The sequence below is a fragment of the Triticum aestivum genome, chromosome 2B (genome assembly GCF_018294505.1).
Source record: "Triticum aestivum cultivar Chinese Spring chromosome 2B, IWGSC CS RefSeq v2.1, whole genome shotgun sequence".
NCBI lineage: Eukaryota > Viridiplantae > Streptophyta > Magnoliopsida > Poales > Poaceae > Triticum > Triticum aestivum.
In genome coordinates, this window is record NC_057798.1 from 252,473,515 (window position 1) to 252,497,416 (window position 23,902).

At 45.2% G+C, this 23,902-nt stretch overlaps 1 protein-coding gene across 1 annotated transcript; it reads right to left on the minus strand.

The window, feature by feature from the left end:
- Nucleotides 1-133: 133 nt before the first annotated feature.
- Nucleotides 134-1,233, minus strand: LOC100049048 (oxygen-evolving enhancer protein 3, chloroplastic). Its single transcript, XM_044467412.1, has 3 exons — nucleotides 907-1,233; nucleotides 494-792; nucleotides 134-347 (listed from the first exon to the last, which is right to left on the minus strand). The coding sequence occupies exons 1-3, from the start codon at nucleotides 1,151-1,153 to the stop codon at nucleotides 249-251; spliced, it is 645 nt and encodes a 214-aa protein (XP_044323347.1). The 5' UTR covers nucleotides 1,154-1,233; the 3' UTR covers nucleotides 134-248.
- Nucleotides 1,234-23,902: the final 22,669 nt, after the last annotated feature.

Sequence of the window (23,902 nt, forward strand, 5' to 3'; positions counted from 1 at the left end):
TAAAACCACGACGAGTAATTTGGAACGGAGGGAGTATTTATTATTACATCGGATTTGTGCGCAGTTTGTCTTAATGTTTACTCTTCATATGACTGAATCTGCTTGTGATTTCATCTGTGAAAGACTCAAGATAGAATCATACTTAAGTGCTTGTTGACATATTATCAACAGGGAAGTTACATTGCCGGCTTCCAAATATGAACAAACATAAAAGGCCTGAAAGCAGCACGGCCATTATGTGGATCCATCTAGCCTAGCTTGGCGAGGACATCGCCGAGAACAGTCTTGGTCTCGCCGTAGTACTTCTCGGCCTCGGTGGGGCTCTTGATCTTGGCTGCATGGTCAAGCTGCAAACAAAACGGAGAAGCTCACACCTGTTAGTCCTGCAATTCTTCTTGAGAAAATGCTCAGGTTTGATGCAGTAAGAATTAAGATGGCCATGTTTCTGAAGAGACATAAGGTAGCTGAAATTGCGAGATGGTAGGTTTCTTACCCCGTCGAGGGTGGCGAAGAGCTTGCCGGTGAGGTCCTTGAGGTCCTTCTTCTCCTCCTTGGTGGTCTTGGAGGAGATGACGGTCTTGAGGTCATAGCGTAGGTAGGAGGCCCTGAGGCGGAGGTCGTTCATGACGTACGGCCATTGCTTCTTGTCGATGAGCGGCTTGAGGTTGAGGATGTCCTGGGCCGACTCCTTGGCCCGGACCGCCGCCTCCGCCGGTGGCAGCGGCTGCAGGTAGAACCGGTTCTTCAGGGGCAGGTCGAAGTCCCTTGCCTCGTCGGAGTTGTCCGTGCCGGCTGAACACACACCCAAATCATCCATCAGATCAGGCGTAAAATCATTATATATATATAGTCTACTAAAGCGAGCATAGTATGGTAGATGATGTACGAGCAGCTGGAGGCACTCACGGAGTCCACCGGAGAGCGGCGGCGGTGGGCCAACCTTGATGGCCGCGACGGTGCCGGCGTGCACCACCTGAGCGAACGCGCTGCCGACGACTCCGCTGGCCATGAGACCAAGGACCGCGCGGCGGCCGGCGGCCTCCGCCTCCGCCGACGACGCCCTCACGGTGAACCTGCTGGCGCGCCTGCCGGTCGGGCCTGGGAGACGCACGCCCTGCGACAGGCCGGTCATGGACGCCATGGTTTGCGCCATCTCAAGCTTTGCTTCTCTCTTCTCTTCTTGCCCTGTGTTTCTCTCTTATCCCTCTTGAGAAGCTAGCGATCTCTCGATCGAATGGCAAAAATATATGAGGAGGACGTGTAACGTGTTGCTGTCCTTTGCGGCGGGAAACCTTATCTGACTGGATAAGTTCGCGGCCAATGCGCGCGCGCCGTGTGGCGCGGGCTTGTGGCATGCTGCATCGCCTGACCTCCATTTGGATTGCGCCCTGGCCAATGAGTGCCAGACATGTGTCGACGGTGCTTGGGCTTCAGTTGGCCAGTAAGATTTCCTTGTTTTGTCACTTTGTTATATCTGGATAATTTCTTTTCCCAGCAAACACCATGGCCGATTTCTTTACCAGCATAGCATTTGAAATTTCACTTCACATCACTGCATTAATCATTGCGATGGATTATAGTAACTCATTAGTCCAACCAAGTTTTATTGAGTTATAAGTTGTTTTAACAGATTTTCCCTATATTCAATTGTTGTTTTCTCATGAAAAGACTATAAAAAGTAAGTTTACCACAACACAACTCAAGAGTCGCAGTCTATTTTTCAGATTCGCGTCGACCTAATCTATGTTTCTCGCCCTATTTCACCGGCGATGTGGCGGACTTGCATCGATAGATCACAATGTGAGCTAGAGAGACCATTCCTCACCCGACTTCCTAAGATTGGCGCCAACACCTCCGCCAATGTCATTGGTTTTCTTTTTTGTCGCCGACATCCTATGAGGAAGCTTAGGGTCTTAGGGTTTGCAATGGATTCAACCCTGACCTCAATTGTCCAGGTGGTCGTGAAGTTGTGGCCTAGTAGGGCGCGGTGACAGTGGCGGATCCGGGATTTGAAGTTACCAAGGGCGAACTTTTAAAGAAAAAAAATCTAAGCCACAATATAATCAAGAAAAATAGTTGGCCAAGAGTATGCATGCAGGAAAGACTATCAACACAATAAATTTATCTAAGTAATTTTATTCTCAAGAAGTAGGCAAAAAATTGTAACACAAAAAAAAAATCACATAAAGGCTAACTTGGACTTCCGCTGGTTAAATCTTCCATGCGTTACCCCAAATATTTATTCTTCTAGTCCATTAGGTACCTGAAACATGTAAAAACAATCAGATTAATCTAAATCACAGCATAGTATGCCATTTCTTTAAACAAAAGATAAGACAACTGTTTACCATTAAGTTGTAGTTATACGTGGAGGATTTGGAAGATGGCCTCTACGATCCCTTAGGCCATGAAAATGTTCGATAATCTTCTTGTCTTCAATGCCAGCAAATATATCTCGCTCAACATAGCAAACCATCATATCATTCAACCATTCATCACCTATCTTGTTTCTCAAATATGTTTTTATTATATTCATGGATGAGAAAGCCCTTTCAACTGATGCAGTCGCAACCGGCAATATCAATGTGAGTTTGATGAGTCGGTAAACCAATGGGAAACGCAAATACTCCCTAGTTTGAACTAACTTGACAGAGAGACTTGATAGACTATCACAACCACAAAAAACATGTGATCTTTTCATCACATCAATGTATATGTCAAGCTGACCACTCAAAAATTGCCGTTCTTCTGGATCAAAGTCTGCTGAGTAAATGCTTGCAAGCTCAGTTATCTTGTCATGGTCAAAGCTACTGAATGAGTCTCTAGGATCTAGACATGAAATGCAAATCAATAATCTGGTTGTTGTTTCACTAAATCGATTGTTCACCTCGGCTATGTTTTCTATCAATCACCTCATTGAATATTTCTACCTTGTAGTGATGGAAGCAAGTAACTGACTTACGTGAACTCCTTGGATAACCCCTTGCTGAAATATTATCATTCATGTTTGGCACCGGTATATCTCTCTGAACACAAAATGCAGTTACAGCCTCCAAAAGTGGCTCCCACCCTTCATCCCTCAGATGCCGCAATAACCTTTTCACAGAGAGAATCATGTTCATTGCACTGACTATGTTTTGGTCCTTTTGTTGCAATGCTTGTGACAAATCATTAGTCAGACCAAGCACTTTAATCATCAAGTGCAATATGATACGAATTCAAAGACTTCCATTTGTTTCATCAAACTTGAAGCTTTGCCTTTGTTGTCGTCATTTTCTCCATCTAAACAAATAGCATGTAGCACTTGGATCACCGAGTCCCACATTTGATAGATACGAACTAGAGTTCTCTGGTGTGATCCCCAACGTGTATCACCAGGTCGTGCTATTATTGTCTCTTGATGTTTGCCCCTTCCTTTCATAATCTCCCCATCTCCAATTGGAGTACAATCTTGTCATGATGTTTTTGTAGCAGCGCATCTTTTCTTCTACAAGATGCACTTACCGTGGTCACAATGATATTTGTATAGCCAAAGAAATCACTAACAGCAAGAACTCCTTTCACAACAGCCACAACCACTAGTTGAAGTTGATGGGCAAAACAATGTACATAAAATGCATGAGGATTATCATTTAGCACAAGTTTCTTTAAGCCATTAATTTGCCCACGCATATTTGAGGCTCCATCATATCCTTGCCCTCTCAGCCTAGACATTCTCAAATTATGGGTGGCAAACACTTTATCCAAAGATCATTTGAGAGAAGCAGATGTGGTGTCAACAACATGCTCAACACAAAGCAGCATTTCTAAAGTCTCCCTTTGCTTATTCAAGAACCTCAAAATCACAATCATTTGCTCCTTGATTGACGCATCATGGGATTCATCAACAAGAAGTGAGAATTGACCATCCCCAAGCTCATTCATCATGACTTCAATAGTTTTTTCTGCACAAGCTTGCACCAATTGCTTCTGAATTTCATGAGAAGTCATCTGGTGATTTCCAGGAGCATTATCAAAGAGAACATCAGCTGCATCCTTACATCTTTGAGCATACCACTCTAACATCTCAAGGAAATTACCCTTATTTCTCGAATTCTTAGACTCGACGTGACCATGAAAAGCAAGACCTTGCCTAAGCAGAAACCTTACAACACCAACAACAACCAACAATCGGTTCTGGTATTCAATATGTGCCTTCTCAGTTTGAGTAGTCATTGCATATGTCACACTTTGTTTCTGTTTTTTAAAATCTTCATAATGCCTTCTTGAACTGTTGTGAGCACTATTTGTTGAACCTACATGGAGCCTGAAGTTTTCAATTGCTTTCTTCCAGTTCGTATACCCAGTCTTGGTGAAGACTTCAGCCCCAAACTTTGAACTGATTGTTGGTTTCTTGAAAAGAAAACAGTGAAAACAGTAAGCAACTTTTTTGGCTACACTATACTCTAGCCAATCAAACTCCTTGTACCATATTTCTCTAAATACCCTGCCATCTTCATTGCGTTCAAAAATCATGATCTTTAGGCTGACATGCACCTTTCGAGATATACGCCCTTCTCACTACATCTCTGATTTCTGGGGTAGCATACTCTTCAATTTGTTTCCGAAGGCCAGGATCAGGTTCAATGTCAGTTGTGTAAGGGCATATTTATCCCCAAGATGTTTTGGTGATTGATGACAATGCTTGTGCGGACTAATCGTGTGCGTTAAGTTCTTTCAGAGATTCATCCATTGGCACGAGACGATTACCTCCCCTCGGTGTTTTATTCAAGACGGTGTAGCTCCTTCGTTTCGTTGTTGGTGGACTAGTTTCGTAGGAGTCACCGTACTATCAAGAGGGGATCCGTTTTGGTAAGGCTAGGGTGGAATCAACACGTACACATCCATATCACACCCGATGCTTTCCTTCCGCTTCATTGGAGTTGCCTTTTCCCATGTGTTTGCCTTGTCTTGCCCCAGCGGTAGTACCGCGGTTCACAGCGGTAGTACCGCCGAAGCACTCAAGCGGTAGTACCGCTCCCAAAGCGGTAGTACCGCTCCCCAAGCGGTAGTACCGCTCCCCAAGCGGTAGTACCGCTCCCCAAGCGGTAGTACCGCTCTCCGAGCGGTAGTACCGCTTGTGGTCTTCGGCCGTAGTACCGCAGTTGTTCCGGGCTACTACCGCCTCGATTCGAGAACGATGTTTTTTGTGTCGGGTTTTATGGTACTAAGTGCGGTAGTAGTGGCGGTAGTACCGCTCCAAGCAGTAGTACCGCGCCTACTCCCACGGTAGTACCGCTCTGGGGCCAGGTCCCTAACCTCTTCATCAGCGCGGCAGTACCGCTGGGTGAGAGCGGTAGTACCGCCCTCAGCGGTAATACCGCCTTCAGCGGTAGTACCGCCCTGCCCAAGCGGTAGTACCGCTTTGTGCGTGGCTGTTCAGTGGGGCAACGGTTGGATTGGTTCCCCCACTATATAAAGGTGTCTTCTTCCCCAAAGTTGAGTTACCTCTTTCCCCCAAAGCTCCATTGTTGCTCCAAGCTCCATTTTCGCCCGATCTCTCCCCCTAGCCAATCAAACTTGTTGATTTGCTCGGGATTGGTTGAGAAGGCTCGGATCTACACTTCCACCAAGAGAAATTTGATTCCCCCCCACTTATCCCTAGCGGATCTTGTTACTCTTGGGTGTTGAGCATCCTAGACGGTTGAGGTCACCTCGAAGCCATATTCCATTGTGGTGAAGCTTCGTGGTGTTGTTGGGAGCCTCCAAGTGTTGTGGAGATAGCCCCAATCTTGTTTGTAAAGGTTTGGTCGCCGCCTTCAAGGGCACCAATAGTGGAATCACGGCATCTCGCATTGTGTGAGGGGGTGAGGAGATTACGGTGGCCCTAGTGGCTTCTTGGGGAGCATTGTGCCTCCACACCGCTCTAACGGAGACGTACTTCCCCTCAAAAGGAAGGAACTTCGGTAACACATCCTCGTCTCCACCGGCTCCACTCTTGGTTATCTCGTGCCTTTACTTTTGCAAGCTTACTTGTGTTGTATCTATTGCTTGCTTGTGTGCTAGTTGTATTTGCATCATATAGGTTGTCCACATAGTTGCACATCTAGACAACCTATTTTGTTGCAAGGTTTAAATTGTTAAAGAAAAGTCTAAAAATTGTTAGTTGCCTATTCACCCCCCCCCCTCTAGTCAACTATATCGATCCTTTCAATTGGTATCAGAGCCTTGTCTCTTTCTTAAGGACTTTGTCGTCCGAAGAGTATGGTTGACACCAACGACGGTGCGGAGGAGCACTCCTGTGTGAATCCTATCTCGTCTTCGGCCGAAGGGGGAACCTCGGTCTCACGTGAGGAATTCAATGTGGCTTTAGACAGATTGAAAACCTCCATGACGGCCGAGGTTAAAAGCATGTTTTCTGAATTCCTAGAAGGACTTAAACTATCCACCTCGCCAATGAAAGTGGGTGATCCCACTAACAAGGTGACGGATGCTACCTCCAACAAAGGGGAAGCTAATAGTGAAAAAGGTCCTTCTACTAGTGGTAGAAATGGCTCCGGCATCTTTGCCCATGTGGAACCTCCTACTTATGGTGGACCGATTCCTACTACTCATTTAAATCATGCCGGTCCTCCTCCTAAGATTGTGAAAAATGAGGATTTTGATGCTTGGGTTTATCGTTTCAAGCGTCATTTAAAGCATGTGAATACTAATCTTTGGAGAATTATAGAAGAAGGTTTCTATCCACATGACCCAAGCAACTTGACCCCTCGAGAAGCCGTGGATAATCAATTCAATGAAAGTGCTCTCTTCATCATCCAAGATGCAATCCTTCCCGAAGATCTCCCTCATCTTCATCCTCATGCCATGGCTAAAGACGCATGGAAATGTGTTGTGTCTCTCTATCGAGGAAGTGCTAGAATTCAACGCTCCAACTATGAAGTGGTGCAAGATGAAGCCAATGAGTTTGCAATGAAAGAAGATGAAGAACCTCGTGAGCTCTTTCAAAGAGTGACCAAACTCGCGGTCGCACTCCGAGATCATGGGAGCAAGGACACGGATGACAACTGGATCAAGCGCAAGTTCCTCAAGGCCATGATGCTCTACAACAAGGCCATGTACTCCGTCATTCGTCAAAGACCGGACTTCCACTCCATGACCTCAGGTGAAGTGTTGGATGAGTTCGTTGCAATGAGCATCTTGGACAAGACCGCCGACAATGTGGTGCTCCGTTCTCAAAGGGCAAAGAAGCCCAATCTTGCCTTGAAGGCCAAGGTTAGTGTGGAAGAAGAAGAAGAAGAGGAAGATGAGGAGAGCAACCCCGAAGACACGAAGTATGATTATCATGAGCACATGGCTCTTGCCTCAAGACAATTTTGGAGTAAGAAGAATACAAGACCCAACTTCAACAAGAACAACTCAAGTGGCCTCAAGGGCAAGCAACGAGTTAGAACTTGTTTCAACTGCGGCCATGTGAGCCATTTCGTTGCGGATTGTCCTTACGAGAAGTGGGAAGACAATGGTGGCAAGTTCATCCGAAAAGACAAATCCAAGTCCTTCCCCAACAAGAACAACTTCACCAAGAAGACTCCTACTCGCGGGTTGGTGGTTCAAGAAGAATACCGTGAGGATGACGGATGATGAAGATAGTGAAACAATGGCCATGGCATCCGTTGCCATTGTCACAACTCCCCGGGTGTCTCTTTTCGTTTCACCCAACGAGAACATCACCGCCAAGTGCCTCATGGCTAAGGCCACCAACAAGGTAGCCCCCAACATCAAAACCATCATTATTCCTAATCCTCCTTCAACGGATGACTTTGGTAATGGTAAGGGGCCTAATGAGGAGGTAAATGAATTTGAGTCCTTCATGAGTAAGCTCAAGGGCAAATCCAAGAAGCACTTCATTGCTCTCTTGGAACAACTTGGTGAAGCCAATGACATGATAGAGGCTCACGAAGAAACCATCTCTAAGATGGAAGGTCATAGTTGTGACTATGCCGATGAGATATGGGATCTATCTAATGCTCTTGAGGAAGAGCGTGGGCATCGTTTGGCTCTTGAGGAGTCACACAACGATGACCATGCCAAATGAAAGAAAGATCTTGATCATGATCTTGTTGTGTCTCGTGTCCTAACTTCCGAGAAGGCTAAACTTGGGGTTGATCATGCTAGACTCAAGGAGGAGTTTGATGTACTTGACAAGGCTCATAAGGTCTTGAAAGGTGCTCATGCAAACCTCAAGGAGTCTCATGCTCAACTCCAAGTTAAGCTAACCAAGGAAAAGGCCACATTTCCTCACATGGTCTTAATTGATAATGCAAATGCTACTAACCCATGTTGTGAGCATGTGCATCTTGTGGAGGAGATTGCCAAGTTGAAGGAACAACTCGAGAAAGGTCTTGTGTCATGCATACAAGGCGAGAAGAACCTAAATGACCTTTTGAGCAATCAAAAGGAAGTTGTCGGCAAGGAGGGAGTTGGGTTCTCACCCAAGTCCAAGAACAAGAAGAAGAACAAGGAGAAGAATAACAAGACCAATCGACCTCCCCCGCTCAAGCAAACCTTTGTGAAGGAGGGAGAGGGTGCTCCTAAGGAGAAGAAGAACAATGCGAAGAGTGGTGATGCCAAAGAGCGCAAAGCCATCTCTCCCAACAAAGCCGGCGACTTTAACCCCTCTTATGTGTTGTGCCGTGCTAGTGATGGGCATGTTTATGCTAAATTTGTTGGTTCTTCTTATGAGTACATTGAATGGTCTATTTGGGTTCCTAAGACCCTTGTTACTAACATCAAAGGACCCATTACTCAATGGGTACCTAAAACCAAGCATTGATCTCTTGTAGGTGTTTGCTTCCGGTGGGGGATCATGGTTGCTCAATAGTGGAGCAACAAATCATATGACCGGGAGCAAGGACTTGGTGGTGGACGTGCACAAGATCCCATCTATGCCCACCAATGTCGAATGGGGTGATGCCTCACATTCTAAGGTATTGGGTCTTGGCAAGGTTGTCATTTCTCATGATCTAACGATCGAGAAAGTCATGCTTGTTGAGTCCCTTGCGTTCAATTTACTTTCCGTTCGTCAACTCGCACTCATGGGCTTTGCCACCTTCTTTGATATTGATACCGTGGCCCTCTTGTGGAGCAAGACTCTTAAAGTAGCCTTTGTTGGGCATGTCGAGAACGGTCTTTATGTGATTAACTTTTCGGAGCAACCCACTAAGACCGCGACATGCCTAATGGCTAAAGTTGATGTGGGATGGCTTTGGCATCGCTATTTAGCCCACGTCAATATGAGATCTTTGCAAAGTCTTCTCAAGGGGGACCATGTCCGTGGACTAACGAATGTTAGTTTTGCTAAAGATCGTGCTTGCGGTGCTTGTATCGAAGGAAAGCTTCATGAGATGGCTCACCCTCCCACGACTATCATCTACTCGAAGAGACCCTTGGAGCTCCTGCACATGGACCTTTTTGGGCCTCCATCCTTTGATAGTCTTGGGGGTAGAAAGTATTGCTTGGTGATTGTGGATGATTATTCAAGATACACTTGGGTATACTTCTTCAAGAGGAAGAGTGAGACTCAACAAACCGTCATCGACTTTGCAAATGAAGCTCACCGTCAACATAATGCAAAGATCTTGACAATAAGAAGTGACAACGGCACCGAGTTCAAGAACTACACCTTGCATGCGTTTCTTAGTGATGAGGGGATCAAGCATCAATATTCTGCACCATATACCCCTCAACAAAATGGTGTTGCGGAGAGGAAGAACCGGACGTTGATGGATGCGGCAAGGACCATGATGGCGGAGTTCAAGTCTCCATACAACTTTTGGGCCGAAGCCATCAACACTGCATGTCATGCATCCAATCGGCTCTATCTCCGCAAAGGCTTGAACAAGACTCCGTATGAGATACTCACCGGGAACAAGCCCAATCTCAAGTACTTCCGGGTGTTCGGGTGTAAGTGTTTCATTCTCAAGAAAGGTGTTCGTTTGTCTAAATTTGAGGCTAGAGCTTATGAGGGCATATTTGTTGGTTATGCTACAAACTCTCATGCTTACCGTGTTCTCAACAAGTCCAACGGACTCATTGAGGAGACGTGTAACGTGGAGTTTGACGAAAATAACGGCTCCCAAGTGGAGCAAAGTGGTACTTGTGATGTAGGTGATGAAATTCCTCCCCAAGCCATAAGAAGAATGGGTATTGGTCATATTCAACCCATTGAGGAATCCCTTGTGGCCGAAGGAGAAGGACAATGCTCCACTCCAGTGGAGCCTTCACCTACTCAAGACCCACACGCTTCCGAAGAACAAAGTGTAGGCCCTCAACCTCGGGAACAAGACCAAGGGCAAGATCAATCTCAAGATGGTGGTGAACCTCCAAATGATGCCCAAGGTCAAGTTCTCCCCTCGAGCAAGTTCAAGATCATGAGCAAGCTCAAGATCAAGAACAAGCTCATGACGATGCTCAAGATGATCAAGTGAACCCTCCTCCTTCCACATCCGAGGAGGAATTAGAGCGTCGTGCCGCGAAGATTGCTTCCAAACTCACCACCAAAGGTCATCTCATGGAGAATGTGGTTGGAAGCCTAAGAAAGGGGGTAAGCACTCGTAGACAATTAGCAAACTATTGTGAACATCACGCGTTTGTCTCTTGTGTTGAACCCCATAAGGTCTATGAGGCGCTCGAAGACTCGGATTGGCTCAATGCCATGCATGAAGAACTCAACAACTTCGAGTACAACAAGGTGTGGAGGTTGGTGCCAAGGCCTTCGGGGAACCATAACATCATTGGAACCAAGTGGATCTTCAAGAACAAGCAAGATGCTCATGGGAACATCATTCGCAACAAGGCAAGATTGGTAGCACAAGGCTACTCCCAAGTCGAGGGTATCGACTACGGTGAAACCTTTGCTCCCGTTGCTCGCCTTGAATCCATTCGTTTGTTGATTGCTTATGCTTCCCATCACAACTTTAAGTTGCAACAAATGGATGTGAAAAGTGCTTTTCTTAATGGTCCCATTAATGAGTTGGTTTATGTCAAGCAACCCCCCGGGTTCGAGGATCCCTTACTTTCCCGGATCATGTGTATCAACTCGATAAGGCACTCTATGGCCTTAAACAAGCCCCACGTGCGTGGTATGACCACCTTACCGAGTTGTTACAAGATCGTGGATTTGAAGTTGGGCTAATCGATCCCACTCTTTTTACTAAGAAGGTCAAAGGGGAGTTGTTTGTATGCCAACTATATGTTGATGACATTATCTTTGGTTCCCCTAACAAAGCTTTCAATGAGGAATTTGCCGCTCTCATGACCTCCAAGTTCAAGATGTCTTCGATGGGAGAGTTGAAGTTCTTCCTTGGTTTTGACATCAAACAAAGAAGAGAAGGAACCTTCATCAACCAAGCCAAATACACTCAAGACATGCTAAAAAGATTCAAGCTAAGTGATGTCAAGCCGGCTACTACTCCAATGCCCACCAAGTGCCAACTTGACATTGATCCCAATGGCAAAGGGATGGATAAAAAGGTATATCGCTCCATGATTGGCTCCTTGCTTTACCTTTGTGCATCTAGACCGGATATCATGTTGAGTGTGGGGATATGTGCACGGTTTCAAGCCGCACCGAAGGAAAGTCACTATGTGGCGGTCAAGCGAATCTTTCGATATTTGGCTCATACCCCCAACTTTGGCTTATGGTACCCAAGAGGGGCAAACTTCAAGCTTGAAGGATTTACAGATTCCAATTGGGCGGGAGACAAAGTGGATAGGAAGTCCACTTCCGGAGGGTGCAAGTTTCTTGGGTGCTCTTTGGTGAGTTGGTCTTCCAAAAAGCAAAGTTGTGTGTCTCTCTCGTCCACCGAAGCGGAATATGTGGCGGCCGGTAGTTGTTGTGCACATTTTTTATGGATGAGGCAAACTTTAAAGGAATACGGTGTCATTTGTGACAAAGTGCCTCTTTGGTGTGACAACCAAAGTGCCATCAAGATTTCTCTCAACCCGGTGCAACACTTCAAGACGAAGCATATTGAGATTCGGTATCATTTCATCCGGGATCACATTAGGCGAGGGGAGATCGAGCTCAAGTATGTCAACACTCATGATAACCTTGCAGATATTTTCACGAAGCCCTTGGATGAAGCAAGATTTCGTGAGTTAAGGCATGAGCTAAATATCATTGATTCGAGCAATGTGACTTGAACCCTTGCACACCCCACCTCACTCAACTTGGTGTCTAGCTTAGATGTAGGCATGTATATAGGGGGAGTGTTGTTCTCTCAATGAACTCTCCCTCCCCCCATTATGCATAAAACGATCAACTCTTTCACATTAGCCATTTTTTGATGGTACGTGTGCTTCAAAGACGAGTTTTGGTCATGGGCCCAAGGATAATTCTTCGCGGTGCCATACCAATTGACTCAAACATAGGTGGCTCCGGTCACCGCCCTCTCTTGAGAGAGGCCAGAGCTCGCTCTGTTTCGTGTGGTTGTTTTTTTAGAGTGGGTTCTGGGCCGTTGTTAGTGTGTGTGTTGCCTTGTTGGTCTTCTCTTTCCCTTAGCCTTGCTTTCTCATCTCTTTGGTGCTTTAGCCGCTAGTCTAGAAGCTTTTTTTGGTTGCTGAGCGGTACTACCGCTGGTGGCGAGCGGTACTACTGCTCCGAGCGGTACTACCGCTCTCCAGCGCAGTACTACCGCTGTGAGGCGCGGGCAGGGGGAGTTTCTTCTCCCCCATACCCATTCGCACACCCCCTTGCTCTGTTCCCCTCTCTTCAGCAACCGGCACCGCGGGAGGGCTCCGGCGAATCTCCCTCTCCGGGGCGTTCCTCTCCATTTCCTTCGGTGGAGTCGATCCCCACCTTGTCCTCTTGCCATGGATGTCGGTATTGTCCCCGTTCCCTTTTTCTTCGTGTCTAGATTTCCAATCTAGCATCTTAGGGGCAATAGCAGTTGCATCTCTAGATTTTTGGCCAGATCTAGTCTTGAGTAGGATGGAGAATGCTTCTAGACAGTTTGGATTGGTGTTTAGTTGGAGCATTTTTGAATTTGGTAGGACGGTAGTGCCGGATCTGACCACGGCAGTGGGAAACTGTTGTTTCCCCGTCTCGAGTGGTACTACCGCTCTCTCCAGAGCGGTACTACCGCTTGGAGCGGTACTACCGCTCTCTCCAGAGCGGTACTACCGCTTTGAGCGGTTCTACCGCTCACGGGTCACGGTACTACCGCCCTCTACCAGTTTCCACCATGCTCTTACCTCTCAGTGATCTCTTTGCACGTGTTCTGTGGCTTATGCTCATTCTTTCTGGTTGTTTGCGTGTTCTTGTGTGTGGTTCCAGGTGATGAGGTTCCTGAGCATCAGGCTCGTCGTGTCAACCCCGGTCGTGCCACGTCCAAGCGCTACCGCACCACTGGGTCTGCCGGAGGTTCTTCAAGTGCTCCACCTCCACCTCAACTCCAGAAGAAGCCTGGTGTCAAGCCGAAGCCAGGCAAAACTGTGCCAGAAATGCCGCCCAAGGAGTTCTGGGCAAGGCGTCACCGCAACCCGTATGATGCAGACCAAGATCCCACTTTGGTCAACCGTCCGTTCTGGAATAGGTTCCAGTTTGCCATCTTCTTTGATGTTCTCAAAGCCAAGAAGAACCTCTATGTCAACATGCACTCCATCGGCACCGACCATATGGAGAAGGATCCTGAATACTTTGGTGAAGCTCTTCAGATGTGCACTCAACTGAACATTCTTGGGATCATGCAATTCAATAAAGATTATGATGCTGATATTGTGGCCCAATTCTATGCCACGGTTCATCTCGGGACTGATGAGGACAGGACACTGACTTGGATGACAAATGGCAAGTTGCTTTCAGTCAAGTGGAAAGCTTTCATAGAGTTGATTGGGGTGCAAGATCTAGGTCTTGAGTCTCCTGTCGGTTTTCATCCACACCGCCGCACCAACGCCACTCACAAGCAAGCTCTATGGCCCTTCTGCACTTTGAGGATCAACCCTGAGACAAAGAAGGAAACTTATGAGCTGCCTGCTGTTGGGGAACGTAGTAATTTAAAAAAATTCCTACGCACACGCAAGATCATGGTGATGGCATAGCAACGAGAGGGGAGAGTGTTGTCCACGTACCCTCGTAGACCGTAAACGGAAGCGTTAGCACAACGTGGTTGATGTAGTCGTACGTCTTCACGATCCGACCGATCCAAGCACCGAACGTACGGCACCTCCGAGTTCAGCACACATTCAGCTCGATGACAATCCCCGGGCTCCGGTCCAGCAAAGCTTCGGGGATGAGTTCCGTCAGCACGACGGCGTGGTGACGATGATGATGTTCTACCGGCGCAGGGCTTCGCCTAAACTCCGCGACGATATGACCGAGGTGGAATATGGTGGAGGGGGGCACCGCACATGGCTAAGGAACGATCCGTAGATCAACTTGTGTGTCATGGGGTGCCCCCCTGCCCCCGTATATAAAGGAGCAAGGGGGGAGGAGGCCGGCCCTAGGAGGGGGCGCGCCAAGTGTGGAGTCCTACTAGGACTCCCTAGTCCTAGTAGGATTCCACCTCCCTTGTTGGAGTAGGAGAAGGGGAAAGAGGGGGATAGGAAGAAGGAAAGGGGGGCTGCACCCCTTGTCCAATTCGGACCAGAGGGGGGGCGCAGGCCTCCTTCCTTTTGGCCTCTCTCCTCTATTCCCGTATGGCCCAATAAGACCCATATACTCCCCGGCGAATTCCCGTAACTCTCCGGTACTCCGAAAAATACCCGAATCACTTGGAACCTTTCCGAACTCCGAATATAGTCGTCCAATATATCGATCTTTACGTCTCGACCATTTCGAGACTCCTCGCCATGTCCCCGATCTCATCCGAGACTCCGAACTCCTTCGGTACATCAAAACTCATAAACTCATAATATAACTGTCATCGAAACCTTAAGCGTGCGGACCCTACGGGTTCGAGAACTATGTAGACATGACCTAGAACTATTCTTGGTCAATAACAAATAGCGGAACCTGGATGCCCATATTGGCTCCTACATATTCTACGAAGATCTTTATCGGTCAAACCGCATAACAACATACTTTGTTCCCTTTGTCATCGGTATGTTACTTGCCCGAGATTCGATCGTCGGTATCTAATACCTAGTTCAATCTCGTTACCGGCAAGTCTTTTTACTCGTTTACGTAATGCATCATTCCATAACTAACTCATTAGCTACATTGCTTGCAAGGCTTATAGTGATGTGCATTACCGAGAGGGCCCAGAGATACCTCTCCGACAATCGGAGTGACAAAACCTAATCTCGAAATACGCCAACCCAACATGTACCTTTGGAGACACCTGTAGTACTCCTTTATAATCACCCAGTTACGTTGTGATGTTTGATAGCACCCGAAGTGTTCCTCCGGTAAACGGGAGTTGCATAATTTCATAGTTACAAGAACATGTATAAGTCATGAAGAAAGCAATAGCAATATACTAAACGATCAAGTGCTAGGCTAACGGAATGGGTCATGTCAATCACATCATTCTCCTAATGATGTGATCCCATTAATCAAATGACAACTCTTTTGTCCATGGTTAGGAAACATAACCATCTTTGATAAACGGGCTAGTCAAGTAGAGGCATACTAGTGACACTATGTTTGTCTATGTATTCACACATGTATTATGTTTCCGGTTAATACAATTCTAGCATGAATAATAAACATTTATCATGATATAAGGAAATAAATAATAACTTTATTATTTCCTCTAGGGCATATTTCCTTCAGTCTCCCACTTGCACTAGAGTCAATAATCTAGTTCACATCATCATGTGATTCAACACCAATATTCACATCTGTATGTGATTAACACCCAAATTTCACATTGTCATGTGACCAACACCCAAAGGGTTTACTAGAGTCAATAATCTAGTTCACATCGCTATGTGATTAATGCCCAAAGAGTACTAAGGTATGATCATGTTTTGCTCGTGAGAGAAGTTTAGTCAACGGGTCTGTCACATTCAGAGCCGTATGTATTTTGCAAATATTCTATGTCTTCAATGCTCTGCACGGTGCTACTCTAGATAATTGCTCCCACTTTCAATATGTACCTAGATTGAGATTTAGAGTCATCTGGATTGGTGTAAAAGCTTGCACCGATGTAACTCTTTATGACGGGCTCTTTTATCACCTCCATAATCGAGAAATATTTCCTTAGTCCTCATTAAGGATATTCTTGACCAATGTCCAGTGATCTACTCCTAGATTACTATTGTACTCCCTTGCCAATTTCAGAGCAAGGTATACAATAGGTCTGGTACATAGCATAACATACTTTATAGAACCTATGACTAAGGCATAGGGAATGACTTTCATTCTCTTTTCTAATTTCTGCTGTGGTCGGGATTTGAGTCTTACTCAATTTCACACCTTTGCAACACAGGCAAGAACTCTTTCTTTGACTGTTCCATTTTGAACTATTTCAAAATCTTGACAAGGTATGTACTTATTGAAAAACTTATCAAGCGTCTTGATCTATCTCAATAGATCTTGATGCTCAATATGTAAGTAGCTTTACTGAGGTCTTTCTTTTAAAAAACTCCTTTCAAACACTCCTTTATGCTTTGCAGAATAATTCTACATTATTTCCGATCAAACAATATGTTATTCACATATACTTATCAGAAATGTTGTAGTGCTCCCACTCACTTTCTTGTAAATATAGGTCTTTCCAAAAGTCTGTATAAAACCATATGCTTTGATCAACTCATCAAAGCGTATATTCCAACTCCGAGATGCTTGCACCAGTCCATTGATGGATCGTTGGAGCTTGCACATTTTGTTAGTACCTTTAGGATTAACAAAACCTTCTGGTTGCATCATATACAACTCTTCTTTAATAAATCCATTAAAGAATGTAGTTTTGACATCCATTTGCCAGATTTCATAGCATGTGGCAATTGCTAACATGATTCGAACAGACTTAAGCATCGCTACAGTTGAGAAAATCTCATTGTAGTCAACACCTTAAACTTGTTGAAAACCTTTCGCAACAAGTCGAGCTTAGTAGATAGTAACACTACTATCAGTGTCTGTATTCCTCTTGAAGATCCATTTATTTAACATGGCTTGCTGATCATCGAGCAAATCAATCAAAGTCCATACTTTGTTCTCATACATGGATCATATCTCAGATTTTATGGCCTCAAGCCATTTCGTGGAATCTGGGCTCATCATCGCTTCCTCATAGTTCGTAGATTCATCATGGTCTAGTAACATGACTTCCAGAATAGGATTACCGTACCACTCTGGTGCGGATCTTACTCTGGTAGACCTACGAGGTTCGGTAATAACTTGATCTGAAACTTCATGATCATCATCATTAGCTTCCTCACTAATTGGTGTAGGAATCATAGGAACTGATTTCTGTGATGAACTACTTTCCAATAAGGGAGCAGGTACAATTACCTCATCAAGTTCTACTTTCCTCCCACTCACTTCTTTCGAGAGAAACTTCTATCTCTAGAAAGGATCCATCTTAGCAACTAATAACTTGCCTTCGGATCTGTGATCGAAGGTGTACCCAACAGTTCCTTTTGGGTATTCTATGAAGACACACTTCTCCGATTTGGGTTCGAGTTTATCATGTTGAAAACCTTTTTCATATAAGCATCGCAACTCCAAACTTTAAGAAACGACAACTTTGGTTTCTTGTCAAACCACAGTTCATAAGGCGTCGTCTCAACGGATTTTGATGGTGCCCTATTTAACGTGAATGCGGCCGTCTCTAAAGCATAACCCCAAAATGATAGTGGTAAATCAGTAAGTGACATCATAGATCGCACCATATCTAGTAAAGTACGATTACGACGTTCGGACACACCATTTCGTTGTGGTGTTCCGGGTGGCGTAAGTTGCGAAACTATTCCACATTGTTTTTAATTGAAAACCAAACTCGTAACTCAAATATTTGTCTCCGCGATCAGATCGCAGAAACTTTATTTTCTTGTTACGATGATTTTTCCACTTCACTCTGAAATTCTTTAAACCTTTCAATTATTCCAGACTTATGTTTCATCAAGTAGATATACCCATATCTGCTCAAATCATTTTGTGAAGGTCAGAAAATAATGATACTTGCCACGAGCATCAACACTCATTGGATCGCATACATCGGTATGTATTATTTCCAATAAGTCAGTAGCTTGTTCCATTGTTCCGGAGAACGGAGTTTTAGTCATCTTGCCCAAAAGGCACGGTTCGCAAGTACCAAGTGATTCATAATCAAGTGATTCCAAAAGCCCATCAGTATGGAGTTTCTTCATGCGCTTTACACCGATATGACCTAAACGGCAGTGCCACAAATAAGTTGCACTATCATTATTAACTTTGCATCTTTTGGCATCAATATTATGAATATGTGTATCACTACGATCGAGATCCAACAAACTATTTTCATTGGGTGTATAACCATCGAAGGTCTTATTCACATAAACAGAATAACAATTATTCTTTAACTTTAAATGAATAACCGTATTGCAATAAACATGATCAAATCATATTCATGCTCAACGCAAACGCCAAATAACATTTATTTAGGTTTAACATTAATCCTGAAAGTATAGGGAGTGTGCGATGATGATCATATCTTGGAACTACTTCCAACACTCATCGTCACTTCCCTTTTAACTAGTCTCTGTTTATTCTGTAACTCCTGTTTCGAGTTACTAATCTTAGCAACCGAACAAGTATCAAATACTTAGGGGCTACTATAAACACTAGTGAGGTACACATCAATAACCTGTATATCAAATATACCCTTGTTCACTTTGCCATCCTTCTTATCCACCAAATATTCAGGGTATTTCCGTTTCCAGTGACCATTTCCTTTGCAGTGTAAGCACTCAGTTTCAGGCTTTGGTTCAACTTTGGGCTTCTTCGTGTGAGTGACAACTTGCTTGTCATTCTATTTGAAGTTCCCATTCTTTCCCTTTGCCCTTTTTCTTGAAACTAGTGATCTTGTCAACCATCAACACTTGATGCTCTTTCTTGATTTCTACCTTCGTCGATTTTAACATCACGAAGAGCTCGGGAATCGTTTTCGTCAACCCTTGCATACTATAGTTCATCTCGAAGTTCTAGTAACTTAGTGATGGTGACTAGAGAATTCTATCAATCACTATCTTATCTGGAAGATTAACTCCCACTTGATTCAAGCGATTGAAGTACCCAGACAATCTGAGCACATGCTCACTAGTTGAGCGATTCTCCTCCATCTTTTAGCTATAGAACTTGTTAGAGACTTCATATCTCTCAACTCGAATATTTGCTTGAAATATTAACTTCAATTCCTGGAACATCTCATATGGTCCATGACGTTCAAAACATCTTTGAAGTCCCGATTCTAAGCCGTTAAGCATAGTGCACTAAACTATCAAGTAGTCATCGTATTGAGCTAGCCAAACGTTCATAACGTCTGCATCTGCTCCTGCAATAGGTCTGTCACCTAGCGGTGCATTAAGGACATAATTCTTCTGTGCAGCAATGAGGATAAACCTCAGATCACGGATCCAATCCGCATCATTGCTACTAACATCTTTCAACACAATTTTCTCTAGGAACATATCAAAATAAACATATGAAAGCAAGAACGCAAGCTATTGATCTACAACATAATTTGCAAAATACTACCAGGACTAAGTTCATGATAAATTTAAGTTCAATTAATCATATTACTTGAGAACTCCCACTTAGACAGACATCTCTCTAGTCATCTAAGTGATCACGTGATCCAAATCAACTAAACCATGTCCGATCATCACGTGAGATGGAGTAGTTTCAATGGTGAACATCATTATGATGATCATATCTACTATATGACTCACGCTCGACCTTTCGGTCTCCGTGTTCCGAGGCCATATCTGTATATGCTAGGCTCGTCAAGTTTAACCCGAGTATTCCGTGTGTGCAACTGTTTTGCACCTGTTGTATTTGAACGTAGAGCCTATCACACCCGATCATCATGTGGTGTCTCAGCACGAAGAACTTTCGCAACGGTGCATACTCAGGGAGAACACTTCTTGATAATTAGTGAGAGATCATATTAAAATGCTACCGTCAATCAAAGCAAGATAAGATGCATAAAGGATAAACATCACATGCAATCAATATAAGTGATATGATATGGCCATCATCATCTTGTGCTTGTGATCTCCATCTTCGAAGCACCGTCGTGATCACCATCATCACCGGCGCGACACCTTGATCTCCATCATAACATCATTGTCGTTACGCCATCTATTGCTTCTACGACTATCGCTACCGCTTAGTGATAAAGTAAAGCAATTACAGGGCGTTTGCATTTCATACAATAAAGCGACAACCATATGGCTCCTGCCAGTTGCCGATAACTTCGGTTACAAAACATGATCATCTCATACAACAACTTATATCTCATCACGTCTTGACCATATCACATCACAACATGCCCTGCAAAAACAAGTTAGACGTCCTCTACTTTGTTGTTGCAAATTTTACGTGGCTGCTACGGGCTTAGCAAGAACCGTTCTTACCTATGCATCAAAACCACAACGATAGTTCGTCAAGTTAGTGTTGTTTTAACCTTCGCAAGGACCGGGCGTAGCCACACTCGATTCAGCTAAAGTGAGAGAGACAGACACCCGCCAGCCACCTTTAAGCACAAGTGCTCGTAACGGTGAAACTAGTCTCGTGTAAGCGTACGCGTAATGTCGGTCCGGGCCGCTTCATCTCACAATACCGCCGAATCAAAGTATGACATGCTGGTAAGCAGTATGACTTGTATCGCCCACAACTCACGTGTGTTCTACTCGTGCATATAACATCAACGCATAAAACCTAGGCTCGGATGCCACTGTTGGGAACGTAGTAATTTAAAAAATTTCCTACGCACACGCAAGATCATGGTGATGGCATAGCAACGAGAGGGGAGAGTGTTGTCCACGTACCCTCGTAGACCATAAATGGAAGCGTTAGCACAACGTGGTTGATGTAGTCATACGTCTTCACGATCCGACCGATCCAAGCACCGAACGTACGGCACCTCCGAGTTCAGCACACGTTCAGCTCGATGACGATCCCCGGGCTCCGATCCAGCAAAGCTTCGGGGATGAGTTCCGTTAGCACGATGGCGTGGTGACGATGATGATGTTCTACCAGCGCAGGGCTTCGCCTAAACTCCGCGATGATATGACCGAGGTGGAATATGGTGGAGGGGGGCACCGCACACGGCTAAGGAACGATCCGTAGATCAACTTGTGTGTCATGGGGTGCCCCCCTGCCCCCGTATATAAAGGAGCAAGGGGGGAGGAGGCCGGCCCTAGGAGGGGGCGCGCCAAGTGTGGAGTCCTACTAGGACTCCCTAGTCCTAGTAGGATTCCACCTCCCTTGTTGGAGTAGGAGAAGGGGAAAGAGGGGGATAGGAAGAAGGAAAGGGGGGCTGCGCCCCTTGTCCAATTCGGACCAGAGGGGAGGCGCAGGCCTCCTTCCTTTTGGCCTCTCTCCTCTATTCCCGTATGGCCCAATAAGGCCCATATACTCCCCGGCGAATTCCCGTAACTCTCCGGTACTCCGAAGAATATCCGAATCACTCGGAACCTTTCCGAACTCCGAATATAGTCGTCCAATATATCGATCTTTACGTCTCGACCATTTCGAGACTCCTCGTCATGTCCCCGATCTCATCCGGGACTTCGAACTCCTTCGGTACATCAAAACTCATAAACTCATAATATAACTGTCATCGAAACCTTAAGCGTGCGGACCCTACGGGTTTGAGAACTATGTAAGACATGACCTAGAACTATTCTTGGTCAATAACCAATAGCGGAACCTGGGTGGCCATATTGGCTCCTACATATTCTATGAAGATCTTTATCGGTCAAACCGCATAACAACATACTTTGTTCCCTTTGTCATCGGTATGTTACTTGCCCGAGATTCGATCGTCGGTATCTAATACCTAGTTCAATCTCGTTACCGGCAAGTCTTTTTACTCGTTTACGTAATGCATCATTCCGTAACTAACTCATTAGCTACATTGCTTGCAAGGCTTATAGTGATGTGCATTACCGAGAGGGCCCAGAGATACCTCTCCGACAATCGGAGTGACAAAACCTAATCTCGAAATACTCCAACCCAATATGTACCTTTGGAGACACCTGTAGTACTCCTTTATAATCACCCAGTTACGTTGTGATGTTTGGTAGCACCCAAAGTGTTCCTCCAGTAAACGGGAGTTGCATAATCTCATAGTTACAGGAACATGTATAAGTCATGAAGAAAGCAATAGCAATATACTAAACGATCAAGTGCTAGGCTAACGGAATGGGTCATGTCAATCACATCATTCTCCTAATGATGTGATCCCATTAATCAAATGACAACTCTTTTGTCCATGGTTAGGAAACATAACCATCTTTGATAAACGAGCTAGTCAAGTAGAGGCATACTAGTGACACTATGTTTGTCTATGTATTCACACATGTATTATGTTTCCGGTTAATACAATTCTAGTATGAATAATAAACATTTATCATGATATAAGGAAATAAATAATAACTTCATTATTGCCTCTAGGGCATATTTCCTTCACCTGCCTATCTGGATATTCTTCACCGTATCTTCAGAGAGACTTTTTTCCCTCGTATCGGGAATCTGGATATGGTTCACTCCTATCTCGTGGACATGCTTCTCTTTTGTCAGCATCAGAAGGGACAGAACACCGGAGAGTCCCTGGATATCTCTCATGTGATATGGTCTGAGCTGTTATCTGCTATCTCCGAGCGCAAGTGCCCGATTTATGGTCCGTTCATCATGCTGCTTATTGAGAAGGCCTGGGATCGTGTCTATCCCCAGGTGTTGCTGAAGACTGGAGAGTTGGTCTCTCACGACATCAAGCGTCTGAGGAAGAAGGATAACTGGGGCACTCAGGCCCCTAAGACTGGAGTTCCTTCATCTGCTACTGCCATGGAGACCGAGGAGGAGACTGGGGCTGAGGCTGAGGATGATGATGATGACTACGTGCCTTCTAAGGCAGAGCCCTCTTGGGCAAAGAAGCTCAAGCTCAAGATGAAGAAGCTGTTCTGCATGGAGTCTCACGGTCAGTACATGACTCATGTGGCTGAGAAGAAGGCCCGAGGTCGCCACAAGGAGCTCATGCGTCAGTTGGGTGCTACAGTTATCAGTGGATCTGAGGACCAGCTTACTGAGGATGAGGAGTGGATTCAGCAGCACTGCCCGTGGACCGATTCTGATGCCGAGCACTTCCCGACTGACGATGGTGGCGCAGATGATCCCGCTGAGCTCTGATTTGTGTGTCCCTCGTCTGCTATCACCTGGAGCCGTAGCAACACTCCCTCTCCTTTTTGGTGTCTCGATGCCGAAGGGGGAGAGAGTTTAGGGATTTGTGCCTTGTGTCTTCCGTCTTCTGTGTTTGTGTTTTCCTCGCTTTTTGCTTTGTTTGGTTTGTGTCAATGAGACCTAAGTTCCAGTCATATGGTGTGAGACATATGCTACCTTATCTTTCCAGTATCCTTATCTATGTCTCTATCTAGCTTATGAGTTGCATGCTTTTCTTGTTAAATTATCTATGCTACTCTCATATACCCTGCTAAGGTGGTTGGTCTCTAGAATGTAGGGGGAGCGTTGATCCTAGTATGTGTGCGGTGTAGTCCAAAGCACTTATCTAGATAGCACACATCTAGGGGGAGCTCATCTACATTTTAGGACGGAGGGGCTTTTGCGCTTGTCTTATATATATCTCATGATGTGCAAATCCCGTATTATCATCAATCCACCAAAAAGGGGGAGATTGTAAGGGCATATTTATCCCCAAGATGTTTTGGTGATTGATGACAATGCTTGTGCGGACTAATCGTGTGCGTTAAGTTCTTT

Coding starts and splice junctions, on each gene's coding strand:
- LOC100049048 (XM_044467412.1), bottom strand. CDS start 1,153: ATGGCGCAAACCATGGCGTCCATGACCGGCCTGTCGCAGGGCGTGCGT. Junction 793..906: donor GCCGCTCTCCGGTGGACTCC/GTGAGTGCCTCC, acceptor GTGTGTGTTCAG/CCGGCACGGACAACTCCGAC. Junction 348..493: donor TCTTCGCCACCCTCGACGGG/GTAAGAAACCTA, acceptor TTTTGTTTGCAG/CTTGACCATGCAGCCAAGAT.